Genomic DNA, 18,310 nt, shown 5'->3' on the forward strand with positions numbered 1-18,310 from the left:
TCTATATTTTCCTGGATAATTGAGTCAAAAACAGATAATAGGTTCAATTCAAATGAAAAGTATATTGTTCTGTTGCAATATTTCAAATCTTTAATATCAATTAAAAACATCTATATGGGGGTATTGTTTATAAATCTATGACCTTAAGTTCATTCATGATAGAAGACAGCAGGCTGGTACTGATAGAGACTCATAATAGCAGCTAGTGGAGACACCTTTGTCTTTGTGTGTCTGTGTCAGATTCTACTACAAGGGGTTCCATTCAGAGAGGTTTTTGTGAGCAGCTGCACCTTGATCAGCCTCACTGTGGGCCTCAGAGCACAGTAGTAGAGAGCGGAGTCAGACAGCTGTGTGTTTGAGATTGACAAGTAGGTGAGCTTTGCTGATGTATTTAAGTATCCAGTGAATCTATCATCATATTCTTCAGATTTGACATCGTGGGTGCTACCTCCTGTTCTATAGAGAATATATCTGGGATTCCTCCCTGGTCTCTGCTGGTACCAGAACAGATAATCATTGGTACTGCTGTATGTGACAGAGTAATTGCACCAGATCTTGATGTCCTGGAGCTCCTTGGTTGTTTCCATGTCCTTCAATTGGTGTATGCTATCTCCATTAGTCAGCCCTGAAAATACATCACAGTCATTCATATATGTCCAGCACAACAATGTAGACATTATTAAAAGAAGATGATACTTCTAATTAGTATTTACCAGTGTAGAAAAGAAGCAAGTATAGGAGACTCCCCAGGCACATTGTTGTTCTTCAGTCTAGAAAGAGTGTGATGAGATCTGTGACCCAACAGTCAATATCTTGTGAGGAACTGATGCAGCAGCTCGTAATACTACAGTACTTTATTCTCTGACATAGACAAGCCCATCCCCTTATTACTTCACCACAAGCTCAGATCATGGGATCAGAGCAGCTGATAAGCAGACTGCAGTGAAGGTATGAACTACTATTCTGGAGCCAGTATTCATTAATCTGTCATAAAGAAGTCATCCATTCCTGATAAATCTTGTGGCAATGTAAAGACTATCCTGGAAATATGAGGTACAAGGTGGGACAGCATCTCCTGGACAGCACTACTGAAGGCAATTTAAAGACACCAATTCAATTAGCTATGTAGTCTCTGGAAGTTGGGAGAAAAGTTTATAAATATTTATTATTTCTGAGATTTTTTATGTTAGGGCAGAAGTTAACCAAAATAACCAAAGTGGTTTCATGTGTTGTGGTTTACATGTACAGAGACTTCACTTTACGCCTTAGAGCCAAGGTGTGTTGGAACAAATGCCCACTCGAATGATCCAGATGTTCACAGAAAATAGTCAGTTATATAGAAACACAACTTTATGTTAACTGGATTGCTTCATCCAATCATCCAATTAAGGGTCACAAGGGAGCCGGAGCCTATCCTGGCAAGCAACAGGCACAAGGCAGGGTACACCCTGGACAGGACGCCAGTCCATCACAGGACACACACAGACTCGCTCACACCAGAAGCCAATTAACCCTTTGCACTGGGTAGGAAGTTGGAGCAGCTGGAGGAAACCCACACAAACAGGGGGAAAACATAAAACCCTCCACACAGATAGCTCCCCAGGTCTGGGATTTGAACCCAGAGTCCAGCCACTGTGAAGTAACAATGCTAACCACCATGCTGCCATCTACTGCGATATCTAGTACCTGTACATAAATGTAATGCATACAAAAATCATAAAACAATAATTGTGTACAAGCTGAACTGTGACACTTATTTGGAATAAGCAGCTTTCTGATAATGAAAGGTCATACAACTTAACTTAGTTTTGGCCACATAGAGCTATTTTTTTGCTGCATCTTCCTGGTCATTGTTTTAGGGTGAACTGCTCCATGGTGTTTCTGCACTGACATATTCATGCTCTTCACCACTGTGGGCTCCACAGCACAGTAGTACATCACAGCATCTTCCAGCTGAGTGTCACTGATGTGAAGCTCAGTTACACGACCAGCTCTGTCAAATTCCATTGAGAAACGTCCTTTAGGTTCAGCTTTATCATATCCATAAATCAAAAGCTCAGGAGCTCCGTTAGATCTCTGTAGATACCAGTACATACTGTTATAGCTCACAATACTGTGGTTACATCTCACTACAGCCTTCTGTCCTGTATGGGAAAAAACACTGAAGGGCTGATTCACATCCAAAGCCTGAGTGATACCTATAATGCAGAGAAAAAAAAAGAATAAAGTTAAAAATATCATACATTTATTTGCATGTGGTAAATATACAGTACATTGTCCCTACAAAATATACCTACTTATAAAATACGTCACTGGTATTATTGCAATGAAATACATTTTTCAACAAAATAAATGTTGAATATGCAGACTCTTTTGTCTAATTGGTGTTGACTGTTCTCTCTGAAGCCTGTGACGAGACTGAAGAGTACACAGCTGCTCTTATATACCTCAGAGCTCGGAACAGCCTCAGTGAGTGCTTGAGCACGGCTGCCACCTTCCTACAGCAATCAGTCAGTGACATCTGCTGGTATACACGGGGAATACATTTTTTTACAGCAGAAATGTCTTTTTTTTGGGTGTTCCTGACTTAATCACTGAGCCTGCTCTCTATAGTACAATGTCAGGTGCAGTTCAATGTATTCGGAAGCACCTTCGCCTCAAATTGATATTCGGTTTATGAAAATAAGGGGTACTGCACAGTCATCTCCGTGCCTTTTTCTAGTTCTTTTTCTCCATCAAGACTTACCCTTCTGCGATAAAAGAACAAATGTTGAAAATGTTGACAGCCGCAGATGGAGTTGAGCTACTCTGCAGTGGTTTGTGAAATGAATAAGAAAGTAATTATTTTATGTTTTTATTTTATTCATTTTAATTTAAAAAAACTACAATAGCACACACAAAGCATGAAAATAACACAGCACACTGACTAAATGAAGCCAAGAATGAAAGTAAATTGTACAATAAAAGCTTTATTAAAATATGGATCAATATGGGTTTTGGAAAGTGGCCGTGGCAGAATCTCTACTGAATCTGGACAATGACTTCCAGAGATGTGATGCAGCACACAAGAAGGCTTGGTTGCCCATGTTTTTCATGGAGTTGGATCTTCATATGAGTGAGAAGGTTGGAATATGCAGATTTAATGCCACATCACATTCAGCTCCACTGCAACCCTGAATTGGAAGAACATTTAAGTACTGATAAACTAGTGAACCATTACTAGTCTAATTGGACTAGCATTAGTCCATAGTTTGTATGAACAAAAGTATACACAAAAACAAGTTCACCAAAAACAAGTTAGCTCCTATTGCAAAAAAGTAAAGACATTTTAACATCCTCAAATTGCAATCATTCTCGTGAGCAGTTTCGGTTCCCTTAGTTCTTTCTAACAGACGTTATAGTGAGATCAAAGTCTACAAACCCAGTGCAAAAAATTGGATACAGTTTCTGGCGACCATCGAACTCCATATCGGCGAAGGTGTAGATGTGAGCTGAACTCTCTGCATTGTAAAATAAGATCTGTCTCTCGTCATAATCCAGGAACATTCCGAGTTTTCTGGGTTTAAGGGTCACTGAAAGCTGGGTGAGAGGTTCTGTTTCTGCACTGAATTCATTTCCATAAGACAGGGTCCAATAACCCTGTTCTGGGGTCCAGGGGGACTCTCCTCTTCTTGGTGCAGACTCCTTGCTTACACCCAAGGTCCAGCCCAAATTCTCCCCCAGGTCCACCTCCCAGTAGTGTCTGCCTGCAGTAAACCCCTCTGTTGCCAGCACACAGCGCCAGAGATTAAACCTCAGGGGATTGTCATGGACATAACTGCTTCTAATTCCGCATCTCAGACGCTTTCCTCCTTCAGACAGTATCAGCTGTGGATGGGCAGTGCTGGGATCCAGATAGATATTTGCTCAAGGGAGAAAAGAACAGATTTTGAGATATCAACATGAGATTTAGAAAAGCAATCTGAAAAATAAGTGTGTATTTTATGGAGGGCAAACCACCAACAATCGCAACCATCAACAGAAATACTCAAGGTATCTATATGTCAGCCCTGTCTCAGACAAGGGGCACCTTGCAAAAGTTGGGGTGTACTGCAAAGTGATAAGGAAACCGGACACGAATTAGTGTGCAAAATGTTCTGGCGGTGCCTTTAATTACTTCACCTTTTTGACCCTTTACAGAACTGCAGATTCCTTATCACCGCCAGTGCCAAACGCCATCTACTGGATAAACTTTGAAACAGCGTTTAAGCTTGTTCTCATCCTGTTAGGAGTTTTCATGGTGTGTATGATCATGAAGAAAAATGTAAAAATTGAACCAAACAAAAAAGAGCTGTGCCCCCCTCCCTTTAAACTCATACATCTAATTTCAAGCCCACAATACAAACACGGAAAGCTTTTCCAAGAAATATTGACAGCTAGCTACATGATGTTAAATGTTTTAATGCACAATGACTGACAAACTTACAGAAAAAAAATATCAATGCAAATGGAATTTGATCTCTTAAAAAGTGAGGTGAAGGGCTAAAATACAGCATATTTATCTATAATGCACTTTCTACTATACTTGCAAATTTAATATATTGTGAAACAAAATCAACCTGTTTCTGTACAGCATACTTTAATAAAAAATAGTGTTGACAGGCAATGTCCTACCTGATGAGTCAAGGATCAATCTCCAGACTAGAGAGAAGAGATGTGTGAATTCATTTCAACACAAATGTGTTTAGAAAAAATATTTTTCCCCAAATTATAATTTATGTTACAATAGCACTGTAAAGAAGAATGTATTCTACGTACCCAAAAATGAAAATAATGCAGAGTCTTAAAACATTTGATGTCTTTTAAAAATAATGTCTGCTATCCTCAAATTTTGATAATTCAAATCCACCATGAACATTTCTTCCTGTCATTCCATCTCTGACATTTGAAAACTAAATATTGTTTCAAAAAAAAAACTTGTTATGGGATACATTTCAGATTTTAAAAAGGTATTTTACATTGTTCATAGTACTATTCCTAAATAGTTTGCTATCTTAAAACTCTTTTTTGCAGTAATCGATAGCATGCAGGTTTGTTTTCTAAGGGAGAATATGCACACTTCAGTAACAGTACCTGTGCCAGGGGTTGCTCCCATCGATCCTGTGGGATAATGAAATTTCTGTATTGGTTAACTCATTTAAATTTCAAATAACATCAGGCTGCTTGATTTGAAGACATTTTTGAAGCCATAAGTGAACATCTAAACAATTATTGAGGTCACTCAATAATGCAGCAATGTAAAATGTAAGTTGTATATATGTGTAAAGTGGATACATAATTTCTATTTACCATCTTCAGGCAGATCCCACCCTTACTGAAGGTGGCTGCAGGGACCTGAAGATATTAAGAACTTTCAAAAGCAATACTGGATGGGTCACTAGAACTTTACAGCAAACAACCTCCACCTGCCTCCACAAACTGCTATCAAACACCCACACACGGTAAAAGCCCTTTATATCCCCAAACATCCCCTTTATTAACCCCTTGAGAGAAGCTGATATAAACAACCACCAATTATGTAATTGTCACCCGATGTGTCTATTGACAACAGAAGCCTTAGATGGCCTTTAGTGAGAGTCCAGCTGTTTTCTCACTCCTACCGAAGAATTCCTGCCACACATCTGTAATTCCATCAGATCCTGGAAGTGCTCTCTATATTTTTATGGATTCACAAAGTAATGAGAATGTAGAATCAGAGCATGACATTGGACTTGGGATTTGAAACGCTCTGCATTTAGCACCTGCACAGCACTACCCCTGAAAGTAAGTACCAGAAGAGTCCAGACTCTTCTGTTAGCTCAATTAAGGCTTCAAGTAGGTAGCAACAATGGACACTGAAGAAAGATAAAAGATGTGAAGAGGGGGTTAACTGATTCCTTTGTGCACAAGGACTTCTTGTGACACAAGACATTCCAGGCTTTGAGTTATGGCAGGGATGGGGGTTAACTGATAAGAATTCCAGATGCAAGCTAGAGACCCCCCAACTAAGGAAACCTAAAAGCGACCATTAAGAGTGGTCAAAGTCTGGGAACTGTCCGAACACCGTGAGTTCTCCCCATTACCATGGTAACAAACTGTCGGAAACGACTGAAATGTGCTATATAAACTGAAAGTTTGGTACCTTTATTCCTAATAATACTTCAGTCTTATTGTTCCTTGCATGCAATTAACTCAGTTGTTTAAACTTCATCTCGGGATCCAGAACTTATTTGTCTGTTACATAACACCAATAAGAACTTACCATTAACATTCTAAAATGTGATTGTTTATTTTAACTTGCAGTACTCAAAAATAGTCTTTCTTCACCGAACTGCAGCTCAAAGAAAAGTGTGAACATGTTTTACCTGTTTTGCAGTCTGCATTGGGAATGCTGGCACATCTCTCAGTTAGATTTCTGTAGATACGTTCCTGCAAATCTAAGCAATGAAGAAATTTCTGTTGAGTGATTCTGTGTCTTAGGCCTGTAGTTTGCTTCAGTTCAACCTCACTGTATGTCTCTGGTGTTACACAGTGCTGGAGTCTGTTGGTGATGTCTTATTGCATGAGTCATATATAGTACTATATACTATATCCATACTAGACATTAGGGCAGAGCGGTGGCTAAGGATCTGCACCTGTGACTAGAAGGTTACCAGTTCAAATCCCGCGGCCAGCAGAGGAATCCTACTCTGCTGGGCCCCTGAGCAAGGCCCTTAACCCCAGCTGCTCCAGGGGCGCTGTACAATGGCTGACCCTGCGCTCTGACCCCAGGCTTCTCTCTCCCTGTCTGTGTGTTTCATGGAGAGCAAGCTGGGGTATGCGAAAAGACAAATTCCTAATGCAAGAAATTGTATAGGGCTAATAAAGTGATCTTATCTTAATTTCATCCCAGAACAATACTGATATAATACCATCTGATCCCTGAAATACCTTTGTTTTTTAAACAAATACTGAGACATCATAATTTGTCCCATTTCTACAACTTCAATGAAAGGCATTGCTGTAATCTAACCTCCTGCAAAAGTCCAGCCTGCCTGAAAAACTCACCATCTTTCAGCTTCTCACTTGGAACGCACTCGAGAGGTTTCTCCGTCTGGTTCTGGGGCTCTGGTTGTAGTGTTGCAACAAGGGTGACATCCTCTGTCCTCTGCCTGGAGATCCTGAAGGCTTAGCGATGGAAAAAAAGACAGTACAGACCAGGGACTGTGCCACAACCATAAATATGGTCTCTATATGTGAACTGTGAGCACTCCCTTCCTTTGTACATTGTATTTTCTACAAAAGCATGGCTGATTACAGCAAATGCAATCTGCCATATTAATTTGACAGATCTGAAAGATCCTTTACTCACTCCTGGGATATGTAGGACACATGCAGTACAGGACACCCATCCCTCCATTTTCCAAATGCTTTATCCAATTCAGGGTAGCTGGGGAGTTGGAGCCTACCCCAGCAAGCAACGGGCACAAGGCAGGGTACATCCTGGACAGGACACCGCAGAGCACACACAGACACAAACACACACACTCACACTCAGTTTCTCAGAAGCTAGTTAACCCACCAGCCTGCCTTTGTGCTGTGGGAGGAAACTTGTGGAAACCCACGTGAACATGGGGAGAACGTACAAATGCTAACCACCGTGCCTCTGTGTCACACATGCATGCCCACATGCAGTATAATATTAATAATAATAATTAATAATAATTGCTTACACTTATATAGCGCTTTTCTGGACAATCCACTCAAAGCGCTTTACAGGTAATGGGGACTCCCCTCCACCACCACCAATGTGCAGCCCCACCTGGATGATGCGACGGCAGCCATAGTGTCCAGAATGCTCCCCACACCTCAGCTCTCAGTGGGGAGGAGAGCAGAGTAATGAAGCCAATTCACAGATGGGGATTATTAGGAGGCCATGATTGATAAGGGCCAATGGGAAATTTGGCCAGGACACCAGGGTTACACCCCTACTCTTTTCAAGAAATACCCTGGGATTTTTAATGACCACAGAGAGTCAGGACCTCAGTTTTACGTCTCATCCGAAGGATGGCGCCTGTTTACAGTATAGTGTCCCCGTCACTATACTGGGGCATTAGGACCCACATGGACCGCAGGTTGAGCGCCCCCTGCTGGCCCCACTAACACCTCTTCCAGCAGCAACCTTAGTTTTCCCCAGGAGGTCTCCCATCCAGGTACTGGCCAGGCTCACACCTGCTGAGCTTCATAATAATAATAAATGCAAAACAACGACAACAATTGTTAATGCCATTAGAATGTTTTACTAATGACACCAGGTAATATGTAAAAAAAAACATCTATAACATGAAATGATACTCACTGAAAAAACACAGGATTAGGAGGGCAACAGTCAGTACACAGCACAGACCACCCAGCATGAAAGATATTCTCCTGTATAGTGACTCATGGTCTGTGTGGTGGGCTGCCAAGGTTAAAAAAAGACAAGACTGAAATGACACCTTAGTAGGTTGCACGCACACAGCAGTCACATTTACAACAAAGTATTTTTTTTTCCATTTAAACATAGCATTCCAGGCTGAAGAGGTATTTTCACTTTCTTGGGACAAAGATTAGGATCACGAAAAATAAGTAGCAAGGCAGCAGCAACTTTGTTGATGAGATCCAGCAACTTTTGCTTCAGTGTAGCACTATAGTTGTCATGATAGAGACAGTTTGAAGATGGGTGGCTGTTGTGCTGTCTTGCTACAGGGCAGGAATGATAGCGTGTTGAATGTTAAAAGCATGCTCCCTAGAAACATATAGATCACTTTATTGTCCATATACAATTTTTTGCATTAGGAATTTGTCTTTTCACATATCCCAGCTTGCTCTCCATGAGACACACAGATGGGGAGAGAGAAGCTTGGGGTCAGAGCGCAGGGTCAGCCATTTATACAGCACCCCTGGAGCAGCTGGGGTTAAGGGCCTTGCTCAGGGGCCCAACAGAGTAGGAATCCTCTGCCAGCCACAGGATTTGAACTGGCAATCTTCCAGTCACAGACACAGATTCTTAGCCACAGTGCCACCACTAGGATTCTTTAAGCGGCAAAAAATAATTACCAGGATTAAAATTATGTTACAGAGTTTTCAATAAATGATTTCTTTTCCACCCTTAAGTAAAAAACACATGTCCGCTTTCTAAGACTAAGTCAATGAAAACAATCTCTGTTACTTATCAAAGGAAAGGCTCAAAAGTAATTGCATATCAAAGAACTGGCCAAGCATTCAGGTTGTACAATGAACTTCTTTGGGCCTATATAAGAGTTGTTAAGGAACCCCTTGCAGTTTGTCTGTTCTCCAGGGAAGACCCAGCACGCGTTACTGTCTTTACTGAACTATAAAAATGTATCTGACTAAGACTGCATCCAGCTCCTCTGATGATTAATTTCCCACAACACTATGGAAAGCTCTAAGAGCCCCTATCAACCTGTTGTTTATGACAATCAATGATCAAATGTCTTCACTAGAATAGAGAGAATATGTGTGCATCTGAAAAGGGATATGATGTACAGGCAGAGAAGTGAAAGAGGAAGCGTCTGTTTCATGGAAAACAAAACCCTCGAGACCTGCCTCTTGCAGTTCTGTCTTTTACCCTAAAAAATATCCTTTCATATGCTGGAAAACAAACCCCTGTGTTAATATTGCTGTTGCCTAAAATCATTTGGTCTCAGAATAAAACCATTAACTGTAACACACTACTGTATGCTCTGTAAATGTTATTCCAGGTTTGCTTTTAAGTACTAATTAGATTTATTTAGTTAAATATGCAAGTCTCTTGACTCTGAACCCACGAAAACACCAGGAAATCCCAGTGGGGCTCGTCAATACCTGTTTAAATCAGTTATTCAACTACCTACTGTACACCTCTCTCAAATTTGCCCTGTGCTACAGCAGGTACTGATTTAAAGAGATGTGTGAAACTTGATCCGGGCTAAACAAAAGTATTGTGGAGCATCTGAAGACAGATGGCTATAATTTGAGATTAGTACCTGCCACAGGTCTCCTTGAGCTCCATCCTTCTTTTTGGCCTCTGCAGGAATAGGCATCCTGGTAGATGTGGTCCAGATTGTTGTAAACCGGAGTCAGCTCCATGGACATAGCTGTAAGAGACCTGTCCTGTGCTGTATTCTGTACTGAAGTGTAAAGACAAGGAAAAATATGTTTGGGTAATATGGATCACTTCCCCTTTTTCTCATGTTTTCAAACTTACATTGCAACGGACTCTGGTTTCTCTGACTAACTAAAGGAAAACCTTGAATACGGTATATAACCTCTAAGGAAATTATACTACACTTATTGAAGGAAGTATAGATCAGGATCAGATATATGTTCCTTGGTAAGTTTGTCCCTCACGTGAAAGAGCCACATTCATTTTATTTTCATTTTTCTTGTGTTTAAATGAACCTCCTGCTTCACAAGGCTGCGCTTCACAAGGAAGGTTGTTATACTGTACTGCTTTAAAAAGTTTAAAATCTGAATTAGAGTACAGTATATGGTCTGCATATCAGAGTTCAGCTTAAAATCAAGTCATCACTGTATACATCTCGGCTAACAGCACAATGCTGATTGAATAAGTTAATTTCGATTTCCCACAGTCCACAGTTTTTTAAGCAGTGTCTGAGAAACATTAACCTGCCACTGGTGAGCTAACAAAACGTATAGCTAATAAATGGCATGATGAAATGTTGTTTAGTGTACATTTCAATATGCGAAACTGTCCTCTCTTAAACACAGGGTTACTTGAAAAAATAATGTCAAAGTAAAAATAAAAAGTAATGAATCAGTAGATGGAGAGAAAAAATAGGAACGATAAAACCCCAAATAAAACACACACAAGCTTCTGCATGTAAAACCAGAAGAGATCAGAGAGAATTTATTTTTTATTTCAGCCACAACCTGTGGCCTTGAATTCCTGGAACAAAGCTTGAATTGGTTCTCTGTTTGGCCTGTGGTCACTTCGCATCAAGAGGTTTGCTTTTCTGCTGCCTCAGCGCTGCTTTTATCTCGTGAGAAAGGAAATTGCAGGTAGCTTTTTCTCTCCTGTGCAGAGCAGTTTTGAAATGGCCATAGAAATGATAAGAAACTTTAATTGAATTGCTGTGAAGTCAGTTTAACAGCCCAGCTGTCCATTTTTAATCACGTAGTGCTGGTGAGGGTCACGGTTTTAATGCACAGTTTTTAAATTCATTTTCAAATATCCATCGAATTCCATTCTTCCCTTAGGTGTGTGTATCTACAGTCCTTATTACTAAGCATCTTCCATACTAAACAGCTACAGATACATCACCTTTGGTTTGGTGCTAAACTATATGGTATAATATTTAATTATAAATATTGTTTGATAAACTATATTATTCTCATACGACATGTTTCATGGAATACATTTGTCCTAGTAGATGTTAGTTCAAATGTTCCAGTCACATAATTTCTTTAAGATAGAGGGTGTCAATCCTCCTCAGATGAATATGCAACTGTTGCTTTTTCAATACCTTAATGCTACTATAATTAAGGTTTTAATAAATAAAATAAATGTGATATTTTTGCCCTGTGATAGTCATCCCACTTCTTACTTTTAAGGAGAGTGTGACGGGTAAAAGTCTATGAGGTGACAGTCATACCCAAAGACCAGTTACATTTCAAATGGTTTCACAAAGTAGCTCACAAATTTTAAAGAAATCCATCCATAGCCAACCCCAGGAAGCTACAGTCAGGAGGCAGGATACACCCTGGACAGGACGCTAGTCCATCACAGGGCACACAGAGACACACATGCTCACACCAGGGCCAGTTTTCCCAGAAGCCAATTAACCAACCAGTACTCAATGTCTTTGGTCTGCGGGAGGAAACCAGAGCACCCTGGGGAGAACACACAAACGCCACAATAACATAAAATTGCAATAAATTCAAAAGTTCCTTCCATCCATTTTCTAATTGGTTCTTCCAGTTCAGGGTTGTGGGGGAGCTGGAGCCTATCCCAGCAAGCAACGGGCACAAGGCAGGGCACATCCTGGATGGGGTGCCAGTCCATTTCAGTGCAGGCACACAGAAACAGACACACACACACACACACACACACACACACACACACACACACACACACACCTAGAAGCCAAATAACCTACCAATATATATTTGTACTGTGGGAGGAAACTGGGGTACCCGGAGGACACTCACGCCAACATGGGAGGAACATGCAAACTCCATGCAGATAGCACCCTAGGAATTAGCACCCCAGTGCTGCAAGGTAGCAGTACTAACCACTGCACCATACCACCCATTAAGGGGAATTGTCAATATTTAACATGAAGACAATAGTTAAGGTGCATTAATCAAACAGACCCAAGTAACTGGATCAGAAGTTTAAAGGCTCTAATGTGAAGGTACAATTACAATTTGTAAGTGTTCAATTATGTGTCAAATCCTTGCTCTGTTTCACCTACCTAGAGTTCTTTGCTCTTGCGTGCTAATATGGCCTAGGATGGGAGGCTTGCTGTTACACCAGATCATCTGTGGTTTTAGCAGATCAGATTTCTGTGTTAGTTGCCCTACATAATAATGACACTGCTCTTCAGCAATTTGAATGCTCCTGGCTCATTCAGATTGAAGCAACAGGACAGTGTATAGAAGGGACAGATAAACCCTGTTAGTCTGGTTTATATGCAGCAGCAAAGCATGGAGGATTAACATGAAAATAAGGAGACAATAGCCATTCCTTATTCAATTTGAAAAAGATGTGTACAGTATGTACACATTTCCCTTGAAAGCTATTGTGTTCTGTTGCCTTCCAAAACCAAGTTAAAATACAAACCGTTTTAAAGGCAGAATCAGCTTGAAGTCTCGTTAAGTCTGAAAAGTGAATGCTAATTAAAACGACTGATGGTGAAATCAGTCAGTGAGGCACCCATCAACCCACCTACTCCAGCTGCCAGCCTGGCACAGAGCTCTTCTCTTTAGTGGTTCCCAGGATGAGTGCAGGATTGTTTTTAGCTGGGCCTTGCTGGACCTCAATACTGATGTGGTTAATTGTGGTTAGTTTTCATGCACGTTAGCCACATATTATTTTGCATTGTAAGTTTGGAGGTGGGAGTATCACAAAAAAAAATATCTACATGCATCGTATGTATTAATGTGCATTGAAAGTGGTCAACCTCAACGAGACAGCCCTAATGCACGGTCTATATATTTAGCAGCCCTTTAGTGTGTGGGGATCATTAGATTCAAAAGATCTACTGTCGGGACCTTCAACAGATCCACTGCTGGGCTTGGCTTGATCTTAGATGACTGGCTTCTGTTCCTGGCTCCACCGCTGAAGACCCAATTAGAAGGTATGTGACATCCGGGAGATTAATTTATTTAAAATCTACTCAAAATAATGTGTTTTTTTTCCCCATTGCATAACAACACAACAGATATTCCAAATGAGAGGAGTCATTCTGTTCATCTATTATTTTTCCTATTTAGAAGCTTTTGGAGCTGGAGATCTTGAAAGAAGTCAAGTGTCAGGACAAAGCTTCCTGTTAAAGACATAGGCACTCAGGTTTATTCCTGGTGAGGGAGACTGCTAGCAGAATCTGTGTGTTACTTTATACCCATGTAGTGGTAGCAGCTGTGAACTCCTGCCGAGTCCACATGCTAAACTCTGACCATCACACTTGCTTAAGCACAGATGCTCCCCTGTGCTAAACCCCAAATGGTGAATATTTACCCAAATGGTGAATGTTTAAACTAAACTGCTGATGAGAAAGGAAGGTTTAAGTGCTGTCTGAGTCCTGGAGTATGTGAGAAAGTTACCTCAAAGACAGGAAGGGTAAGGTGTAGAGAAACGTATATATAAGCTGTGTAGAGTCATATCCCCTTTGAACTACGATAGATACTATAACTATTATGGTCCTTACTGAGGTTCCTTGTATGCACTTTCCTTGTATCTTGTTCCCAAAATGAAATAACCAAATCAGATGAAATGGACTTTAGAATCACATTAATTAGTGTGTTCTTAGAAAAATCTGCACTTTAAGGAAAACTAAATACAGAAGAAATAAAACCTGAGATTATTTTCAATAAAATGGAACTAGTATTGTACTTCATTCAATGTTCAGGCATTTGAAAATATAGAAATATAGAAAGTTCTCAATTATGCTTAACTTTAATACCTATATTTATCTTTTTCTAAATTGCAAAGGAAATCATCTGTATAATATTCACATGCTATGTTATTTGTTCTGTTGTTTACAGTTATGCGTGTGTGACAAAAGCTAGTGTTGTGTCAAATATGTATAGCAGGCCATTAGAATTTAGATTTGCTTTGTGATTGACTAAAAAATTATCTTAGTCCTTTAGGTTCCGCTTGTTACTGAAAGTCTTTCTTTATGGATTCAGATAAAATAAAACATCTGCAAGTCTATGTAAAAAAAAAACAAGCTCTGGCACTCTGGGGTATGTGAGATTTGAAAAAAGGCTTGTTTTTAGACATGACAGCTACATAATTGTAGAAATTCTATTCACTGTTTCTGCATTCCAGATTGGCAGTGTTGTTCTGTAGTCCTTGGCGATGGAGAGACCAGGGCTTTTTGTCTTCCTGTGCTGGGCACTTCCTGTCCTATCTTGTCCTGGTATCCTTGGAGCTGGGTACACTGGCACACCGGTCCAGTGCCAGAAGGCTGAATTTGTGCCCGGTTACAACCTGGCAGGTGAAGGTTTTGACATAGTGAAAATGCAGCGCAAAGGTGCCTATGTGATCAACATGGAAGACTGGAAGAAGGCAGATGGCAGTTGTGAATTGAGAAGGAACCAATACTTAAACGGGAAGATGCAGAAGATCCCCTTGGCCATGGTGGACTGGAGAACCATTTCCAGCTGTAAGATGAAGCTCTCCAGCACCATCTATGAGTCCAGTGAATCCCTTGTGAACGACAGCACCTCCAGTGTGGAAAACAACTGGAAAACTGGCCTGGATCTAAATTGCAACCCCAAGTTTCGAGTAGGGGCAGCTTTTGGGGGGACTCACTCCCGGGATGCCAACTTTGCTATGAAGAAGTCAAAGGAAGATAGATACAGTTTCACCAGCCATGAGGTCAGCTGCAGCTTCTACAGGTAACAGTCTTCTTATTGATATTGGTATTGCTATTATTATTATTATACATTACATCATCAGCACATTTTTCAGTAAAGGTTATGTTCTACTTTACTCCTGATTAATTATTTTTACTCTACTAATTACACAACAAATAGATCTCAGGATGTCAGCCAGCCATGTCATGAAGGAAGCTGGAGTATCAGTTTCAACATTGCCAGATAGCTTGTTTCATATTCCTACAGCCCTATACATTTGGAATTTAAGAAGTGGCGCCTTCTCCTGGTTTCAAATGCACTTCCAATTTGTTTCCACTTGGGCCCTCTAGTTTGTGTTTCACTGCTGAATCCGAAGAAGCCCACTAGGGTAGACTTTATCTATGCTTTTGAGATCAGGTATTTCTGACTCCTAATAGTCTTTTCTGCACAGGACTAAAAAAGGTTCTGTGCTTTTACTATTTGTCTGGTTGCCCTGCTCTAGGTTAATATGAAGGAAGAAGATTAAATCTTCATCTAACACACTCCTGCTCCACTTCATATATACTGTATATCATGCACCCAGGACTTACCTTTGTGTATCTCTCTTGCACTTCTCCTGCCTCCTCATCTACACCCTTGTAACAGCTCCCTAGGTCATTCCTCTCACTAGTGATGGGGGTTTGGGCATCCTAACCTCACAGCTATGTCGCCGTTCCTCAGCTAGGCAACTCACTCGCCACACATTTTGTCCCTCTGTTGCATTCATTAGGATCTAATAGAATAACTGAAATAAGAGTTGCTCATGACAGGACTACCCCTGAGTGGGAACACTAGTTCCATTAGATACTGGAAGGCTATGAAAACCTGTTGCCCGGGCCAGTGTGAAGATCCTAGATCTGCTCTGTCCCTGCCAGGAGTTAGTCACAGTGGCTTATAACCTCAACGCCACTCTCTAGACAGATCGCAAACCCCACTACACCAAACCATGGGGTCTTCTGATGCAGCAGAAGTCTACACTCTGCACATTTCAAAGGGGATAACATTACCTTCTGTTAATTATCTGTAGCTACGAGCTATTGATATGAGTAATTAGCTAGTGAACTACGAACACTTGTATGTTCTTGTATGGTCGTATGTTCTTCATGGAATTATGTTTTTTTTCTGTTTCCAGGTACAGGTTAGTTACCAAGCCCCCACTTCACAAGGAATTTCAAGTCTCTGTGAAGATGCTCCCTAAAAAATACACTTCTAGTACTAAACACCAGTATTACTATATGATCCAGACTTATGGCACTCACTTCATCACCCAGGTCAGCCTGGGAGGCAAGGTGAAGAGCATCACCTCCATCAAGTCCTGCCAAGCCACCTTGAACGGGCTGACGGACACGGCGGTGAAGGACTGCCTCGATGTGGAGGCCTCTGCCAATATTGGAATGGCTCCCTCGATGAAGGCTGAGTTCCAGCGTTGTGAAAGTCTGAAGAGGAGCATGCACTCAGCCCAGAACTTCAGCAGCATGTTCAGCGACCGCCACTCTGAGGTCACTGGAGGACTGTTTCAGCAAACAGACCTCCTTTTCTCCGGCGCCTCAAATTCCAAGATTTATAACCAGTGGATCCAAACCCTGAAAACCCTCCCCGACGTGGTGTCCTACTCACTGAAACCCCTGCATGAGTTGGTGCCGATAAAAAACCCGGCGAGGCAAGGCTTACAGCAAGCCCTGCAAGACTACATCCTGGAGAATGCCCTGTTGAAGAAGTGTTCGGAGCCATGCCGGATGGGGACGAGGGTGAGTGTCAGGGACTGCTGCGCTTGTGTCTGCAACAGCAATCAAGACATCAAGTCCAACTGCTGTCCCGCTAGGAAGGGTCTGGCTCAGCTCCGGGTCTTTGACCTGAAGGCACAGGGGCTGTATGGAGATCTACTCGGTAAAACAGATGGGTCGGTTCGGGTTTCATATGGTGAAATAATTAGACAGACTGGAGTAATTAATAATAATGACAATCCAATCTGGCATGAAACCTTGGAGTTTGGAAGCATCACAATAAGTATGGCCACGCAGCTGAAGTTCGAAGTCTATGATGCAGACCACGTGTGGAACAGTGACCTGCTGGGAAAGTGCTCTTTTCCTCTCCAGCAAGGAACTGTGAAGAATGTGTGCTATTTTAAGCACGGCACCTTCTTTTTCTCCTATACAGCGGAGTGCGCCCCCAGCCTGGGTGGCCCAGAGTGCAATGAGTACATCCCCTCTCCCATGAGTCCCAGCCTGGCAACGAAGTTCCACTCGAGGAACGGAGTTCTGGCCTCGGAGAGCTGGGTGGCAGAGTTCCGTAAAAATCACACCGTGTGGCACGTCAAGAAATAACGCAACAGGCAACACCAAACTACTCACATATAACCATTAACTGCTTTTTGCTGAACTAACCAGGCCAGACAACCCAGTTCCTTTAAACAGATAATGGGTATGGCTTCACTTAGCTTCAAATCTCTACCCCCTCATACTTCTCTTTAAACCACCTAACAGGGCATTCCTCCAATCCATTTTATCCAGACAGAGCATGTTGCAGGAGACCAGTTAGTTCTGTGAGACATAGTACACTCACCTGGAGCTTTGTTATTGTGTGTCAGCTTGGCATAGTACAATATGGTACTCTTTACCAAAAACCTAAATAATCAATTTATTAAGGAATTCACAAAAAGCAAAGACTGGGATTTTATTTTTGAAATGCAACCTCCAACATGTTTAAGAGCTTAAAACAGTTCAGGAGAATTATATTTTTAATTGAGTCAATTAAGTTTGCAAGCTGGTCTAGAACAGGTGTGTGGTCCCTTCTGCAAAAGCACTGGGAACCTGTGCCCGAAGGGGCTTGAACAACAAGGATTGGGAAGAACAATATAAGTAAATGTGGTTTACCCTCCTCACGGGGATACTGAAAAATCCTTTAGAGTCTTACAATAATCCAAATACAATGGGCTTATACGACTTTCATTTTGTACTTTGCATTCTGATTCATGAGCTGCATTTAACTGAACACACAATAAAGCATTTGAAAAGGATATTGTTCGGCCTCAAGCCATTTTCTTACAAGCTAATTAATACATCTGTTTCCAGGAATATAACAGATCGTTTTCACTGGACAACAAGCAGACAGATGCATAACATGACCATGTGGAAGATACTGATGTCAAAGGTCAAAGTAGTTTTTTTGGAGGGGGGGTATTTGGGGG

The 18,310-nt window shown here is 41.3% G+C and overlaps 2 protein-coding genes across 4 annotated transcripts; one reads left to right on the forward strand and one right to left on the reverse strand.

Annotated features, from left to right (window-relative positions):
- Nucleotides 1–2,949: 2,949 nt before the first annotated feature.
- On the reverse strand, nt 2,950–10,168 carry LOC138225291 (E3 ubiquitin-protein ligase TRIM39-like). 3 transcript variants are annotated; one of them, XM_069185051.1, is made up of 7 exons: nt 10,026–10,168; nt 8,357–8,458; nt 7,066–7,185; nt 6,384–6,455; nt 5,113–5,139; nt 4,654–4,680; nt 2,950–3,905 (listed from the first exon to the last, which is right to left on the reverse strand). In XM_069185051.1, the coding sequence occupies exons 1-7, from the start codon at nt 10,132–10,134 to the stop codon at nt 3,376–3,378; spliced, it is 987 nt and encodes a 328-aa protein (XP_069041152.1). In that variant the 5' UTR covers nt 10,135–10,168; the 3' UTR covers nt 2,950–3,375. The 3 variants fall into 3 exon arrangements, with proteins under 3 accessions (XP_069041152.1, XP_069041153.1, XP_069041154.1); XM_069185053.1 differs by having other exon boundaries at nt 3,813–4,230; XM_069185052.1 differs by lacking the exons at nt 8,357–8,458; nt 10,026–10,168 and adding an exon at nt 7,370–8,310.
- A 3,092-nt stretch (nt 10,169–13,260) lies between these two features.
- Nucleotides 13,261–18,141, forward strand: LOC102694124 (perforin-1-like). The gene is made up of 3 exons (XM_069185054.1): nt 13,261–13,361; nt 14,555–15,126; nt 16,256–18,141. The coding sequence occupies exons 2-3, from the start codon at nt 14,585–14,587 to the stop codon at nt 17,445–17,447; spliced, it is 1,734 nt and encodes a 577-aa protein (XP_069041155.1). The 5' UTR covers nt 13,261–13,361; nt 14,555–14,584; the 3' UTR covers nt 17,448–18,141.
- Nucleotides 18,142–18,310: the final 169 nt, after the last annotated feature.

The sequence above is a fragment of the Lepisosteus oculatus genome, chromosome 27 (genome assembly GCF_040954835.1).
Source record: "Lepisosteus oculatus isolate fLepOcu1 chromosome 27, fLepOcu1.hap2, whole genome shotgun sequence".
NCBI lineage: Eukaryota > Metazoa > Chordata > Actinopteri > Semionotiformes > Lepisosteidae > Lepisosteus > Lepisosteus oculatus.